This window comes from Plasmodium relictum (genome assembly GCF_900005765.1).
Source record: "Plasmodium relictum strain SGS1 genome assembly, chromosome: 9".
Lineage (NCBI taxonomy): Eukaryota > Apicomplexa > Aconoidasida > Haemosporida > Plasmodiidae > Plasmodium > Plasmodium relictum.
Window position 1 is genome coordinate 840760 of NC_041687.1, and position 17870 is coordinate 858629.

The following is a 17870-nucleotide window of genomic DNA, read 5'->3' on the forward strand; positions in this document are numbered from 1 at the left end:
AAATTATTTCTTCTTGTTCAACATATTTATAATTTGTATTTCTTAAATTTTTTATTTTAATTCCTTTTATTTTTCTGAATGATGTTAGTATGAATATGGATTTCTTATTTTTAATATAATTTACATAACTAATGATGAAATAGTTATTTTGAATTTAAATTTTACTGGAAGATTTTAAATATAATCAAAACTGAATTATATATTTTTATTATTTAATCTCTTTTCATTTTATTTCTTACCTAATTTTTTTAAAATTTATTCCTTTATATTATTTATTTCTTGCATTTCATAATATTTTGTTTTATATAATATTATTATTTCATTTTTTTTTTTTTTTAAGTCTAATGCTTTATAAAAAAGTGTACAAAAATTTTACACTTTAAAAAAAGGAAATAGAAAAAAATGTAATAAAATAGAAAAATATAAGTAAAAAAATGTCATATATATATATATATATTTCTCTTTTTTAAAAAAAAGAAGATATATGAAAAAGACAAAATTTCTCTAGAAATAAAAAAAAAATAAAAAAATAAATATATATTGAATATTTAAGTTTATTCCTTTGGAAAATTAATCTTATTTGTTAAATTATTAAAATTTATAAAAAAAAAATGTTTATTTATATTTTTTATTTTTGCTTTAAAAAAAAAGAATCAACTATAAAATTAAAAATATTACTTTAAAATGAGTTATTAATTAAAAAAAGTATTAACTGTTATATATTTTATAATATTAAAAATTAATTATAACAAAAAAAAAGTAAAAATAAATAGTCTTTTTTTTTATAGAATTTAAAAATCTTTTTATTTTTCGGTTTTGCTTTTTTCGTTTTCTTCTCTTATATACAATATATTGTTGCATCTGAAAAGAAGCAATTAATTTTATTATTGTTTATTTATTTTAACTTTATTTTTCATTTCTTTATTATATATATTTACCTTAAAAATATTTCTCCTAATGTTCCCTTATAATCACCATGTATCCATTCTTCTGCGTTTATTAATCTGATGTTCATGTAAGCATCAAAAGATTTTAAATTTCCTAAATAATTTAAAGGAAATATTTTATTAGAAAAAAAAAAAAAAAGAAATTAAGTAAAAAACAAGAAAATTATATGAAACCTTTATACTCCATGCCCCATTTCAATTTAATTACAACTCTTTTTCCTGCTAAACTATTTAAAAACGGTTTAGGATTTAGAGGAGCTATTCCCTAATTAAAAAAAGATAATTAAAAAAAAATATTACAAAATAGAAAATTAAGAATTTTTTTTATGTATTTTTTTTTTTTTTTTAAATATATCATTATACACTATTTATTTGTGTTAAAATGAATGTAATATTATGTACAAAAAAAATGTATAACATAAAGTAAAATTTAGTAAATTATATTTTTTCCTTACCACTGACATTTCTCTTTATTTTACAAAAAAAATAAAATAAAATATATAAATAAATAAATAAAATAGTTAAAAATGAATAAGAAATAATTATTGGATATTTACTTTTTAAAATGTAAGTATTTTAATTTCTTTTTTTTTTAATCAAATTGTAAGTTCTGAATTTTAATATCTTTCCTCGTTTGATTTATCTTATTTTTATTCTTAATTCAATTTATTTTTTTATTTCTATTGTACATAAATTTATTTTTTTTGAAATAATTGCATAAAATTTAATAAAGGCTTTTTAAATATGTAGATAAAGGAAGAAAGTTTACATATATTATTTTTTTTTTTTTAATTAATTTATCAATTTTTTATAAAACAATTAAATGATTTTTAATAATTATAAAAAAAAGAAAAAGGAATTCTCATAAAAAATAAAATATATATATATATATATATATATATATATATATATATATATATATATATATATATTTTTAATACGGATTAAGAATAAAAATTAATTTAAAAATAAATATTAAATAAAAAAATAATTTAACATATATTAAAAAGAGAATGTAATATGAATTACGAAACATAAAAAATAAGGAAATAATTAAAATAAATTAAAAAATATAATAATTCTAAAAGGAAATTATCTTAAAATAAAATATTAAAAGGAAATTCATTGAAATACGTTAAAACATAGAAAAATGAATTAAGTATAGCAAGTGAAAATAATAAAAGTTCTATTTTTATAATCTATCTGTTCTATAATCATAACAACCTAAATTAGGATAATTTAAAACTTTTTCTAAGTACAAACAAATCCACTTTTGCATTTTAACAAATGGATCTCTCAATGTACCTATCTCACTATTACTTTTCATCACACTATTAAAAGAATGTTTTTTCTTTATCATTCTATAAGCACCAACATACTCTCCAGTTCTGTCTCTTCCTCTTCGGCAATGAATTATAAATATAGTATTTTTCATATTAACAAAATTCTTATGCAAATTTTCTACTTTATTTAATATATCATCAGTGTTCCAAGCTAAACTCTTTAATTTTTCCATCATTTCCTTAAAAAATTAAAAAAAAATAAAATATTTAAGTATACTTAATTTTTCTAAAATTATAAATTTATACCTAAAAATAAAAAATTTTTGTTTTTTTATTATTTCTTACTTTATTATCCAAATCAAAAGGATCGCTATCTTTATATCCTAAAATTAATTGATTATCGATATTTGATTTTTTTGCATAACATCTCTCTGACACATAACAGCATCCCTCCTATAACAAAAAAAATATATATATATATTATATAATGTAATATAACATAATATAATAATTTTTACTTATTTTTTTTACCTTTTCATTGTTTTTTAACAGGGATACAATATATAGAGAATAATTGTTCTTATAAAGTAAGTTTGATTCTTTCATTACTTTTTCAATTTCTTTTAGAAGTAGCTCTTCGGAAAACATGCCTAAAAAAAATCATGGTTTTGTTTAAACAAATACCCATATGTAAAATTTTTTGGATAAATTTTTATCATATAATTTTATAACCATATATAAATATCCTTGTTTCAATTTTAAATATATATATATATATATATTTTTATTTATTTTTAATTACCATTAAATATAGGGACACTACTTCTTAATATATAGTTATTATTTTCAATATTAGCATCGACAATACGAAGTCTTTCAGCTATTTAAATAAATTTTAAAAAAAATAATAACATAATAATAAAATAAATAAAAAATGATAATAAAGTTTATATTTAAATAATTTCATCAAAAGAAAATATAAAGAATATTACGATCAAATTCGGGATACGTGTAATTTTTACATTCTTCATTTAATATATTACAATCTATGTCTTTATCTACATCTAAATAGAAAAAGGAATATATATATATAATAAAATAAAAAATACATATCTTAGATATAGATATATTTTATATTAAAATAGTAAATAATTTAAACTTCAGTAATGTATATGGTGTAAATGCATATATTTTATAAAATATATGAAACACCTTAATTTTTTATGTTACTTTTTTCATTAATTTCATAATATACAATAAATAAAACATATATTATGAAAATTCCTAAAAATATATATATGAAATTCTTATATTTTTTTAAATTATGAAAAAATCCCTTCTTTGACTCTATATTAAAAAAAAGAAAAAAAGAAATAATTACTTAAGAATAACATATACTTATTCTTTTGTATAGAAATATATTTTACTGTGTTTTATTTTCATTTTTCTTATATTCTTTATTATTTTATTTTTTTTATCCTCATTTACTACCTTCTCTTGCAATTTCGGAATTATCTTGATCATTTAATGGCCTCCACATTTTTTTTATTTTTTTTACAGAAAAACAATTCAGGGGATATGTTTTCAAATTATTAATTTAACCTTTTTCTTTTTTAGAAATATTCTTCCTTTTTTACAAAATGTAAATCTAAGATTAACATATCAAAAAGTTTGGTAGAAATATTTTTTTTTTATTATTTTGTTTATTGTTCTGAAAAAAATTATTTTTTTTAATATTAAAATTTTTTTTATATTTCTTTAGGCAATGAATATATAAAGAAAAAAAAAAAAAGGAAAAAATGAAAAAAAGAAAAAAAGAAAAAAAAAGAAAAAATGAAAAAATGAAAAAAAGAAAAAAAAATGAAACCCCTAGAATCATCCAAAAAAAAAAACTAAATTCTTAGAATCATACAAGAAAAAAAAAAAAATTTTTTTTTAAATAAATCATTTTATAAAAAAGTAGATATATTTTATCAAATTAATTATTAACTTTTTCCTTAATTTTCATATTTGTCGTACAATGGTTTTTAAGATTTTTTATATAGATAACCTAAAGATAAAATTCTTAAAGTTGGTACACACAAAAATAAAAATTAGAGAGGCATGAGTTTATATTATAACTTTTTTTACAGGGAAAAATTACAAAAATGTTTTTTAAATTTACAGTTTCTCCCCCTATATTATAAATATATATATGCTTATTATGTTTTCACAATACTCTGACTTTTACATTTTATTAGAAATAATTATTATGCATATTTTAAAATAATAAAAAAAAATGAAAAAGATTAAATGAATAAAGAAAAATTTATAAAAAAAAAATCTTTTTGATTAGAAACTTTTATTAGGAAAAACACGGGAATTATTAAATAAATTAAAAATGTTGCACATGAAAGAACAAGAAATATTAATGTTATAATTCGTCACTGAAAATGATATTACATAAAAATAATAAATGAATAATTACATTAAATATTTAAAATAAGTTTTAATTATTTAAAATTTTTTTTTTAAAGATACATATTCTTTATATAAACACTAAAGAAAAAGTTGTTTTATTTTATTTTTTTTCATATATTGTTGTGATTTGTATATTTATTTAAAAACAATTTATTCTAATATGTTTTAACTTTATTAGAATTATAATATATGAAATTTATAGCATTTAATTTATTAATAAGATAATATTTTATTCATAATATTTTTTAAGAATTACACAAATAGTTAAAGGCAAGTATCATATTAAAAGAATATTTATTTATATTTATTTTTTTTATTTTTATTGAATATAATATGAAAAAGTTATAATTAGCTATTTTTTTTAATATAATAATTGTTCGTTAGCCTAAAATCCTATATCTATATATTAGTAAAAATAAAGAGTTTATTATTATTTCAATGAAAGTTAGTTTCTTCTTGTTAAATTTTATCTAAATATTTATTAAATTATATAAACATTAACTATATTAAGTATTTTTATTTTTTTATAGTTGTATTTTATTTATTCTTCATATATGTAATGCTATTTTAATTTTTTTTTTTTTTATCTTTAAATTTATAATGGAATACTTGAAAATATTCAGTAAAACTTTTTATAGAATATATATATATATATATCTTAAGAAATAAAAAAAAATATATTATTTATTATTTGAAGTAGAACCAAATCCACCTTCACCTCTTGAAGTTTCATCTAACTCATCGACCAATTCAAAAGAAAGAGGTTCACCAGTAAAAGAGACTAATTGAACTAGTTTATCATTTTTTTTAATATGATATTCTTCATTACTAATATTATCAAGAGCAGCAATGATTTCTCCTCTATACCCTGCATCTATTAAACCAATTGAATTAGCCAATCGTAGGGGTGTTTTTGATATACTACTACGTGGGAATAATAAAAAACTTGTATTTACTATGTTTTTTGTATCATTGTTCTTATTTTTTTCACAACATTTATTGTAGCAATCACATTTATATTGTAAAGCTACTGCTTTTATACCTAATTTAACGAATGTAGTTGATTTGGGCTTTAATACTTCATCTTTAATTATAAATAAATCTAATCCACTATCTCCTTCATGATATGTTTTATGATTCTTGTATAATTCTCTTACTTCATCACTCAAGCATTTAATTTTTAGATGCATTTTATTAGATTTTATATATAAATATATAATAAAAAAAATATATATATATATAAAAATATTTCTGAAGATAGTGTAATATAAAGAAATTATATTTTTAAAAATATTTTTTAAATAAATATATCTGCACAAGTCACTAATACATTAATTTATAAAATTATTTATGTAAATGATTCCATATAACATAATAATAGGATTTATTTAAAAGTTTTTAGTGAAGAAATGAATTTTTTATTACACTTTTTTTTTTATAAAATTATCAATGCTTTATAACTAAAGACTTATATTACTTTTTTATTGTATCCTTTTTTTTTTTTTTTTTAAATGAATGATATTTTTTTAATGCATAACTTTTTTGTAAATATGAATTCAGCTATTTTCTTAAAATTATATATCTCTTTTAAATTATTTGTTATCCTAATTTTATTAATCCTAGTATGATACCTAATATTTTTACATAAATTGATATCATTTAAAAAATTTATTATATTTTTACACTATATTACTATAAAACTAAATTATAAAAAATAGTAATTATGAATTATATTTATGAAATGTTATTTCAAAGAATAGCTATCACATTACTATGTATTTATAGGATTATTATATTATTGCATTATACTGCAATAAAATATTATACTAACAAAAAATATTATTTTTTTAAATATTCTCTCAATCTGCATAATAGTAAAAAATATTAAATATATATATATTTTATGTAATAAGAAGAATACGAAAAAAGAAATGAGAAAAAAAAAGTTTAGGGATATTATATTTTAAATATATTTAGAAATAAATATAATATTTTTTATCATAATGATTCATATAATACATAATAGATGTAAGTAAAGAGAGATTAGAAAAAAAAATATATGTTTTAAAACAAATAAAATTATAATTCTTTATTTTCAGTTTATATTAAATAGAATAAAAGTATTATATAATTTTTAATTTTTGTTATATATTTTATGATAAAATATATATAGAGGTTTTTTTTTTTTTATCTACTTATTTAATTTTTTTTTTGGGGGGAGAGAATTATAAAATTAAAAATAATCATTTAAGAGAGTAATTTTAATGAAAATCTGATTTTAATTATTTATTTTTCCTTTTTTAATTTAATTTTTTATTTAATTTTAAACAAAAAAATAAATGTGTCTTATTATTGTAAATATTAAATGTATTTTCTGCTTTTAAAAATTATTACTCTCTTTAGATCATGAAATTTATAACCTAAATTTAAAGTTTTATGTCTATTAGATTATTATTTTATCCTTTATTTTGTGTGTAATGAAATTTAGATTACTGAAAGAATAAAGGTAAAAATAATTGCTATATTAGAATATTTTAGAAAAATATAAAATTTATAATTATTCTTTCAATATACTAAGAATTTATTGTTATTAAATATTAAATTTTTGTTTCTCCACTAAAGAAAAAATACCATTCTTTTTTTTCATTTCTTTTGGCATTGTGCTAAAATAGATAGTAAAAAAATACAAAATATACTTTATATATGTAATGAATAGAATAACTTAAAAAAGATATTAAATTAATTTATTAATTTGTATTATTCATTTTACATTTTATCCTATATTTAAAAATACCAAAAAAAACAATTAAAAATGGAATCTTTTGTTTCAGAAGTATATCTCTATTTTTTTTTCTTAAAGTTCATAAAATAACAAAATCCAGTTGTATTCATTTTTTATAATAAAAAAAAATAACAAATGTAATTCAGAAGAAATTAAAATATATATTTTTATATATTCCATATGCTTACAATTTTTAGTCCTCTGCGTAAAGCAAGATAAAATAATTATATCTATTTCATTTACAAATGGTTATATCTTTTAAAAGTTATACTTTTAAATAAATTTTGAGTGAAATATGGAGGAAAAAAAAAAATTAAAAAAAAAAAATGATGTTTTTAAATTATTTTTCTGGCAAAAAATTGAATAATTTGAAGTAAAAATTTTTAATTTTCTATTAAAATTTTCATTGAATGTATATAAATATATATATATATATATTTATAAAAATGTGTATATAAATATTTTAGCATGTCTACAAAAGTTATATGTTTTTTTAAGGTTATAAGTTATTTTTTAAAAATGCACATGTTTTACAACACTTAATCATTTTTCAACCACCAACAAAAAGTAAATTTAAAAATATAAAATAAAAATATTTAAAAATAGGAGAATCCAACATATCTTGTAAATTTTAAATATTTTAAAAAAGAATAAAATTTTGATAAATTTTTCTTGTGAGATTTAAAAAAAAAAAGGCTTACCATATATCTTTAATATGCAACAAGAAGCTCAATTATTGCAAGCCATAGTCTATATATTAAAGAAAAAAAAAAAAAAAAAAAAAAAAGTATATATATAAATAAAATGACATATATATATGCACATACATACAGTTATATATGAATATATTTAATATAATATGGTTAGCTTATTAAATATCGGCTACAACCTTCTTACAAAAATAATATTTTATGAGGTGCAAGCAACTTTTATGATAAATTGATCAACAAAAAATATGAACTGTTAAATTAATTAAATGAGAAAAAAATTCTCTTTGATTAAAATTTTTTTTTTTTTATTTATTTATTTTATTTTATTTTTTTTTTTTTTATCACACACACAATATATAGAATAAAAATAAAAAGTCCCTTTTTTATAAAAATATATTATAATTTAAAGTTTTCTTTTTTCTTTTTTCTTTTTTATTTTATTATATAATATTAACGTAATTTACTTTTAATTTTCATTTATTTCACACTTTTTTTTTTGTTAAAATGAGATCCTGTTATTCTCACAAAGGTACTAGCCCTGGAAAACATATTGGAAAATGTGTATCGTACGATTCAATTGGTAATTACTTTATATACATATATATATATATATATATATATATATATAAATTTATTTTTAATATTATAAAATTATTTAATTTCTTTTTTTATTACAAAACATTTTTTTTTTGTTTTCTTTTTGTCTTCATAGAGAAAACAGATATGAACTCAGGAGATAATGGGACATATTCCTACTGCACTATATGTGGTATAGTTCACAAAGATCCTCATAAACAAGCTTTGTACCCCTTACGAGAGGATCAATACAGATGCAATTAGATTGTTTTAATCATAGTTCAATTAAATGTAAAAATTTATAAATATATTTTTATGAATAGCGATAGTTTTATTAAAAATATTAAATGAATTTAAAGTAAATTAAAATTAAAATCTTTAGAATTAATGTTTTAGTGTAAATAAGTAATACTAATTTATATTTTTTTTAAATTTAGATTCTTGTATTTAATATCTATAGCTATTTTCAAAGTTATCTCTTTAAAAATGTTTTTTATATACATATAAAATTTTTTATTTTTATTTTTTTTTTTTTCGTTTACTTTTTCTAATTATAAAAATTTTTTTACCATTTAAAAATTTTTTCTTTAAAATTTTTTTTTATATTTATTTTATGTTTGTATATAGTTTGTCCAATAAATAATTTTTTAAAAAATCATACATGTAGTTTTAACTTATTCTTGGATTTAATTCTAAAATATTATCTTTCCAATTTTTTTTTTCTCATTTTTTTCGTTAAAGATCTATTTTTTTTAAATATTCCCAATAAAGAAACAGTTATATTAATTTTATTTTAAAATAGTAATTATTAAAAATTTCTTTTAATCTGAAATATAAAAGATAAAAAAGGTTCATTAAATTTATTTTTTTCTTAAAAAAAAAATGCTAGAATAAATGTTTTTTACGCCTATATATTTCAGACAAATAATATTTTATGACAATAATAAATATTCTTTCAATTACAATTATCACATTTGATATTCAACAATACTTAATGGACATTTTTTTATAAAGAGACAGTATATTTTACAAGATAATTAATTACAAAATATAAATATAACTTTTTTATAATTTTAGTTTATTTTTATTTTATTTTATTTTATTTTTTTTTTCATTTTTATAAAACCCTTGTAAAGCTTTTATTAAAATTTTTTTTTTAATCCCCCACTATAATTTCTCCATAATATTTTCATATATATAAATCTATATTTTTTTAGATATTAATAAATGTTAATTGAACGTTTTTGATTTCTTTATTTTAAACAGTAATTTAAAATATACATATATATATGTGAAATTAGTAAAAGAAAATAGAAAAATATACATATATATATTCATATATGCTAATACATACATATATATATTAAATTTTTTTTGCTACACAAAAATACATATATTGATTATTTTTTTTTACTTTTTTTGATTCTTCTGAACTTTCATGTATTAATTTAACGCAAATGTCATTTTTATATTCTTCATGGGAAAGTAATTTAAAATATGGAAATTTAGTAAAACAAAACTTTACCCATAAATACAAAGTAAAAACATCAGTTATAAAATATATTAATCCACCTTTTTGTAATAAGTGATAATATAATGATAAATTTTCTAAAGTTATTATTCTTCTTCTCCAGTTATGTTTTTTAAAATGAGGATCTGGAAAACAAAAAAATATCTTTTCAATTTGATTTTTTTTAATATAATTTGGTAAAAATTTAATGGCATTAGTACGAATAATAGATATATTATGAAAATTAGGATAATAACTACTTCTATAAGAAATAATTTTTTCTCCAACATAATTGGTAATTTTATCCCTTATTTCTATACCCAATATTAATTTATCATTAAAAATTTTACTTAATGCAAATAATAAACCTCCATAACCACAGCCTACATCTAAAAATTTTATTTCATGATTACTTGATTTGCTACATATAATTTTATCGTAAGTTATTGGATACTTATTTGTATTTAAATACAATTTATTTACATGATCCATTTGATCTCTGATATCTTTATTTGTAATTTTGTTACATATTTTGTCCTTGTTATTGTCATTATTGCTACTATTATATTCTATATCTTTTAATTCTTTTTCTTCCTTTTTTTCTTTATTTTCTATTATATTTTCATTTTTAAAATAATATGGATAGTGTAAATTCCAATCAACATAATTGCAATTAAGTGGGTATTTTATATAGCTGTCAGAAAGAGGATTGCAATGAGCTCTTTGTCGATAATATCTCTTACAAGGTGTTTTATCTTTTTTCATTTTCCTATATAATTTTATTTTAATCAATAACTTTGCTCATTCCATATCTTTTTTTTATTTTTCTTTATTATAATTTAATTAAAAATTTTTGATAAAAATTTTTTTTTTTTTTATATTGCTATCAATAAATATTTTATTTATATTTAGGTAACTTAAAAAGAATATTTTTATCTTTTATTATTTTATTTTATTTTTTTTAATATTATCTATATATGCAAATATTTATGATATTAAAAAATTATGAAGGAATATATCTTTTTTACACAAAAAAGTATAATTTTGTCAAATTTTAATGCCATATACTAAAATTTATGAATTGTGTTTCGTTAATTTTTTTTTTTTGAATATTTAGAAAGAAATTATATATTAAAATATATTTAAATGCATATAACGTTTTTATTTTTTAAAAATGTAAAAATATGGAACATGAGAAGTAATCAAAATTATTTTTCTTTTTTAAGTGATTCTGTTCTAATATATTTTTTAAATTAATTTATATATATTCATAATTTATCCCTGTATTTTTTTTTTTTAAAGTAAAATTATTTGAAGTATCAAACTTCACGAATATAATGTATAAATTATTGTGAACAAATTTCATCAAAAAAATTTTGTATAAGTAGAAGTATGTTATAGATGCATCTAAATGATATGAATAAAAAAAAAAATCAATGAACAAAATATTATTTTTAATTTTTTATTATGAAAAAATAGTATCTTTTATAAAATTATAAGGTTTTTTATGTAATAATATTGCAACTATAAAGTAGTATGATATTTCTCTCTATATATAAGACAAAAAAATATACTAATAAAAAGAACTTGACCATAAAAATAATAGAAATTACACAATAAGCATATGGAAATAACATAATATTAATAAAAAATTGAAATATCGATTGAACTGTCTAGGGTTAAAAGTGGGAAGTTAAGAACAGTTAATATTAATAACATAAATAATTAAAATAATTAAGAGTATAAACAATAAGAAAAAAATAAATAATTATAAAGTAAATAATATTAATTATATAAATAAGTAACATAAAATAAAGTTATTGAACTAAAGTGTCTAAACAGATATTATAAAATAGATTAGCAACAGTAATTGGTAATAATAGTATAAGTAATCTTGAAGTAGAAAGAGAAACATTTATATAATATAGTATAGTTTTAAAATATATTAATATACTTAACATTTTCAATATTTATAAAATAAAAGTTACATTTTGAAACATTTAAAAAAAAAAATTGTTTTAAAATAATAATTGAATATTTGTTTATTTCTATTGGTTAATTTACAATTAATAAATAATTAAAGATAATACAAACATATATATATATATATACAAATATTTAGATTTAAAACTTTTGTATAAAAAATGAAATTTATAAAAGATCATGATATGTAACTAATGTTTTTATTATTATTTTCTCGAAAATATCATATTTTTCTTATTTTTTTTTAGAAATTTTCCATGTTATTTAATGATAATAAAAATATAATTACATTTATAGTATTACATAAAAATGTCAAAATTAAAATTACTAATTTTTTTATATTTTATTTTTTCATATGAAATAAGCTTCATACAACCAAGGAAGGTATGCAATGTAGTCCAATTTGGATCATATGCTTTATCTTCAAATAGGAAAAATAGAAATTATTTTAAATATGAAGTAATTATATTCATAATTAAAATATGATATTTTTTTTACTAATAAAAATTTTTAAATTTTATTATCTTTTTACTTTTCAAATAATTTTTAGATAGTAGGAATAATCGATCCACTTGATAAAAATAAGATATTGTGGTGCAGTAAAAGAAGGAAAAAATTAAATATACGTTTATTTAAAAATTTATACAATAGCTTATTTTGCAATATTAATGATTATGTTTACTTTGATAATAGTGATCAATTTATTTTTCGTATTTTCCAGATTAATTTAAAAGTAAATTTTTCTATATAATATATATATATATTTATATATATATATAATTTTATAACTGAAAAAAAAAATAATGTAAATAATAGAAATTATTAAAAATAAAAAACAAAAAAATTGATAACTATATAAAATTAAAGTGAAACAAGTAATTATGTATAAAATATTAATAATTTTACTATAATTTTTTTTTTTTTTATTTAGAAAACTATACAATATATGTTAAAATATAAAGTTATAAGCGGTAAAATTAAAGAAGATACTGAAGATAATAAAATTTTATCATTAAAAGAAAACAGCTTTTTGTTTCGATTTTTGAATAATATAAATATATAATAAAAAAAAAAAAAAAGATAAAGGAATATAAAGAAGTATGCAATTAATACTTTAAAATATTAAGTATATTTGTATATAATGTATACTTGTATAATACATATATGAAGTTTATTTTATTGCATAAAATTTTTAGTCGTCTTTGTTTTGTTTTTTCCTTATTATTTTGAACAAGTGCATAATGTTGTGAATTAAAAAAAAAAAAAAAAACAATAATAAAATGTTTTTTTTAATGTAATAATAAAATAATTTAATTTTAATATAAAGAAATATATTTCCATGGAGAATATAAATTGTTTCTTTTTTTATGAAAAAGAATTATTAAATATTGATCATTAAAAAAAAAAAAAAGAGAAAAAAAAATATAATGAGATTCATAAGAAAATGATATTTAAATTATTTATTTTTAATTTTTTCTTTGGTTTGTTTTTTTGCCATACAAAAGTTAAATATTCTTATCCTCAACATGAAATTTTAAAAATTGATTCAGAAAATATTCAAAATATTTTCGAAACAAATGATTATTGGCTTATAAAATTGTAAAAGAAATATAAATATATGTCTTAAAATTTGTATTTTCCTTTAATTATGTATTTTTCTTTCTTTCTTTTTTTTTTTTAAAATACGATAAGTTATTCTCCTCATTGTGTACACTGTAAACAAATATGGAATACTATAATAAATTTAAAAATATTAATCCAAAATGATAAAGAAAAAAAAATTTATTTTGGTGAAGTAAATTCAAAATTTATAAATAGATTAATATTAACAATATAAAAATTACCAACTAACAAATATATATATATATATATGTATAATTATTCAAAAAAAACATTTTCCTATTTAGGTAAATTGTGACGATAATTTGGGAAGAACAATCTGCAAAAAATATGATGTTCTAAATATACCTCAACTAAAATTGTAAATTAATTAAGAAAATATATTATTTTATTTTTTTTTTTTAAATTATTATCTTATATTATTTTAGGTTTAAAGGAAATGAATTAATATCAACTTATTCAAATTATGCAAATAATGAAAATTCTATAAAAAGATGGATATATTATGTTACAACGTAAACTAAAAATAAAAAATTAAAAAAAAAAGTTTAATTTTTGTCTAATTTTTTCTATATAACACTTTTTATTTTTTTTTTATATTATATGAAAATTTTATTATAATTCAATAATTATTTATAATTTTTTTGATATTCTTTAAAAAGACCAATTTTTTTTGATATATATTCTGAAGAGGAGTTTAATTCTTATAAAACGGAAGATAACATTTTCTTAATTTGTTCTCAAATTTTGAACGTTAAAAAAAAGAAAATAAATAAATTCATTTAATAAACATTACAATTTAAAAATTAATAACATATTTTTTAATAAAGATTTCAAAGAAAATATAAAAATTTTGATATTTATCTTTAAAAAAAAAAAATTTTTTTAGGAAGATTTAATTAGGGCAGCTAAGTTGTACTATGAAGAAAATTATTTTATAAACATTAAAAATCATGTTAAAATAAAAATAAATATATGAATAATATAAAATAAAGTTATAATCTCTTAAAAGGAAAAACAAAAGTAAATTATTTTTCATTATTAGGAAATATGTGAAAAATTAAATATCAAGTCGAATCAATTATACGTTAAAGGCTTATACAAGCATAGCACATACAACCTAGATCAAGTGGTAATCATTCATTTTACTCTTAAAAAAAAACAAAAAAGAAACATAAATAAATATATAAAAGAAATATGTTTACTAATCAAATTTTAATAGATACATTAGAAAAAAATTATTATTTGTTATGAGTACTTATTTATTTTATTTTTTTTTTTTTTAAACCACTTACAGGATTTTAAATCATTAAAATCTTTCATAAATAAAAATAGATTTCCTTTAGTAAATAAAATTGACCATCACAATTTTTTTAATTTAAGAAGTAGTGGTTAATATATATATATTGAACAAAGAAAAACACACAGAATAAAATCTGTCATATAACAATAAATTAATAATGCTATTATTATTTTTTTTCATTTACTTATTTTTTTCATATTTTCAAGGAAATAATTTAATATTACTATTACTTGATTTAAAAAAAAGTCATAATGTATTTATTTCAGTATTCACTAAATATGCTGAAAAGTAAAAAAAAAAAAAATTTAATTTTATATTTATACATTTTTCTTATATACAAATAATAAATGTTTTTTAATTATATGAATGATATGCACATATGGGTGAATATAAATGATATAAAAAAAAAATTAGATTAAAAATTTAAATTTATAAATTTAATTTGTTATTTTCCATTTTTTATAGATACAAAAGTTTCAATGATTTAATTTTTGGATTTATTGATGGAAATTATTATAAAGAGGTAAAAAATTAAAAAAATTATTTAAATTATATATAAAAAATAATTTACATATATAATTGTCTATTTAAAAATATACAAAAATAAAATTATTTAAAATAGAATTTAGAACTATATGGAATTGACTCAAGAAATTATCCTCAAATTATCGTATTTAGCAAAAATCCTCGTGTAAATAAATTTTATATTAAGATTTTATTTCTTTTTAAAGATTATTTATGTTTAATTTTTTTAAAATTTTTATAATAGGAATATTATTTTGAAGACGATTTTGATCTAGATCATGTAGATAAAATTATAGGTTAGAACAAGAGAATATTCTAATATAAAAATAAATAATAAAAAAAAAAACAAATTTTTTTTTTTTCATTGGTTTGCATTTTTCTCTTTCTCTTTTTGCACAGATAATATCTTGAACAATAAAATTAATTCAAAAGTTGAAGAATTTACTAAAACAAAAATGTGATTATATATTCATAAATTAATTTACATATATAGAAATTTATTTTAACCTGAATATACTTTTTTTTTCCCCTCCCTTTTTATAGATTATTATCAAGATTCAAAAAACACATGAATCATATTTTGGAAAAAGCATTTAGAACAGATTATATTTCATTCTTTGGCTTTTTATGTTCAGTTATTTTAGTAATATATTTTAACAAAAAAAAAAATTTTTTAAATAAAAAAAATACAATAAAATGTTAACTTGTTTTATTATTTTTTTTTTCCTTAACAGATAATATTTACTGCTATTTTAGTGATACATACAATTTATAAATTTATAAATAAATCAGGTCCTTATTCAAAAGAAAAAAGTAAATAGGAAAATTACTTGTAAGTTAATTTGAAGAATATTTCTATAAAATATATTATTTCAAAAACAAAAAAAAAATTATAATTTCCGAAAATTATATTTTTTTTTTTTTTTTAATTTAAAATACAATAACATTGAATTTAGTACAACCAATTTTTTTTATTTTTCTTTTATGTAATAAAAAAATTGATTTATGTTTAAGCTTATATTACTTAAATTTTTGTTTTTTTCCCTTATATGTATAGAATATTTAATCATTCTACTAAATTTCAACATGTATTTCAATTTTTTAAATATTTTTTTTAAAACAAGACATTGAATTATAATGAAAATAAATCAAAAATATTAAGTTCTGAAATACTTTCCTTTTTAGACTTACACATTTTTGTTACATTTAAATATTTATAATTTGAAAAATAGAGAAAAAATATATTGATATTTTAAATATAAATTAAAAAAAAAAAGAATAAAAATATATTTAATACTTTTTATAAAATTGTGATGTTACACTAATGGTAAAAATCCTAAAATATTAAAAAGATGAAAAATTTTAAGACTTCTTATAAATTATATAAAATGAAATCTATAATAAATGAAAAGTTAAAGCTATTTTAATAAATCGTATTATTTAAAATTTAATTATTTTTAATTTTATATTTTAAATATTTGTTTAAAGATATCCAAAAAAAGCGAAATTATCAATTCGATATTTTTAAAAAGAAAAAATGTATATATAATTATATATATATATATATAAATATTACTTGATACACATATGCATTTTTACGTTTAGATAAATTTTTCGCATGCATTAAAAAAAAAAAAAAAAAAATATAAATTAAAAATAAAATAACAAAAAACATTTTTTATATGTAAGAAAATACTAATAGAAGTAAGATTAGAAAATACATTATATTTTATATAAATTATAGTTTAATTTTTTTTTAAATTAAGAGATTAAATAAAGTATTTTTAGTTTTTATATGAAACTAAAAAAAGGAAAAAATAAGTTTATGTATTCTTGAATATATACTATAATTTGTGTTACTTATAAACAAATAAAAAAAAATATAATAATTTGATATGCATTATTATTTAGTAATTCTGGCATTTTAATTTATTTTTATATTATATATTATATATTATTTTTATTATTACTATTATAATTTTTTTTTTTAACACTTACATAAGTTTCCATTCATAGTTGTTATTTAATATGTGCAAATTTTTTTCATTTCTATTAAATTTGAAATAAAAAAAAAATTCATAAAATTATTAATAGATATTTTTTTTAGAGAAATATTCATAAATTTTTTTTTCTTTTTTTATAAATAAAACGAAAATATTAGTTTTTATATA

At 16.0% G+C, this 17870-nt stretch overlaps 7 protein-coding genes across 7 annotated transcripts; 3 read left to right on the plus strand and 4 right to left on the minus strand.

Moving 5' to 3' along the window:
• Nucleotides 1-803: 803 nt before the first annotated feature.
• Nucleotides 804-1411, minus strand: SNRPF (small nuclear ribonucleoprotein F, putative; the record flags this gene model as incomplete). Its single annotated transcript, XM_028676680.1, has 4 exons — nt 804-861; nt 939-1041; nt 1122-1212; nt 1403-1411. 4 exons carry the CDS (start codon nt 1409-1411, stop codon nt 804-806), a joined length of 261 nt encoding a protein of 86 aa, XP_028533144.1.
• Nucleotides 1412-2139: 728 nt separating this feature from the next.
• PRELSG_0924000 (protein phosphatase, putative) lies at nt 2140-3770 on the minus strand (the record flags this gene model as incomplete). The annotated part of the gene is made up of 7 exons (XM_028676681.1): nt 2140-2469; nt 2576-2683; nt 2762-2880; nt 3033-3110; nt 3223-3294; nt 3461-3577; nt 3722-3770. 7 exons carry the CDS (start codon nt 3768-3770, stop codon nt 2140-2142), a joined length of 873 nt encoding a protein of 290 aa, XP_028533145.1.
• A 1600-nt stretch (nt 3771-5370) lies between these two features.
• dUTPase (deoxyuridine 5'-triphosphate nucleotidohydrolase, putative) lies at nt 5371-5880 on the minus strand (the record flags this gene model as incomplete). Its single annotated transcript, XM_028676682.1, has 1 exon — nt 5371-5880. One exon carries the CDS (start codon nt 5878-5880, stop codon nt 5371-5373), a length of 510 nt encoding a protein of 169 aa, XP_028533146.1.
• Nucleotides 5881-8686: 2806 nt separating this feature from the next.
• On the plus strand, nt 8687-9022 carry PRELSG_0924200 (conserved Plasmodium protein, unknown function; the record flags this gene model as incomplete). The annotated part of the gene is made up of 2 exons (XM_028676683.1): nt 8687-8762; nt 8895-9022. The coding sequence occupies 2 exons, from the start codon at nt 8687-8689 to the stop codon at nt 9020-9022; spliced, it is 204 nt and encodes a 67-aa protein (XP_028533147.1).
• A 1099-nt stretch (nt 9023-10121) lies between these two features.
• Nucleotides 10122-11033, minus strand: PRELSG_0924300 (methyltransferase, putative; the record flags this gene model as incomplete). The annotated part of the gene is made up of 1 exon (XM_028676684.1): nt 10122-11033. One exon carries the CDS (start codon nt 11031-11033, stop codon nt 10122-10124), a length of 912 nt encoding a protein of 303 aa, XP_028533148.1.
• A 1527-nt stretch (nt 11034-12560) lies between these two features.
• PRELSG_0924400 (conserved Plasmodium protein, unknown function) lies at nt 12561-13314 on the plus strand (the record flags this gene model as incomplete). Its single annotated transcript, XM_028676685.1, has 3 exons — nt 12561-12710; nt 12802-12984; nt 13183-13314. 3 exons carry the CDS (start codon nt 12561-12563, stop codon nt 13312-13314), a joined length of 465 nt encoding a protein of 154 aa, XP_028533149.1.
• A 381-nt stretch (nt 13315-13695) lies between these two features.
• PRELSG_0924500 (protein disulfide isomerase, putative) lies at nt 13696-16520 on the plus strand (the record flags this gene model as incomplete). The annotated part of the gene is made up of 15 exons (XM_028676686.1): nt 13696-13850; nt 13944-14046; nt 14159-14232; nt 14300-14386; nt 14534-14624; nt 14761-14826; nt 14917-15003; nt 15169-15262; nt 15381-15462; nt 15640-15697; nt 15797-15865; nt 15944-15995; nt 16099-16156; nt 16243-16342; nt 16434-16520. The coding sequence occupies 15 exons, from the start codon at nt 13696-13698 to the stop codon at nt 16518-16520; spliced, it is 1263 nt and encodes a 420-aa protein (XP_028533150.1).
• Between the last annotated feature and the right edge of the window lie 1350 nt (nt 16521-17870).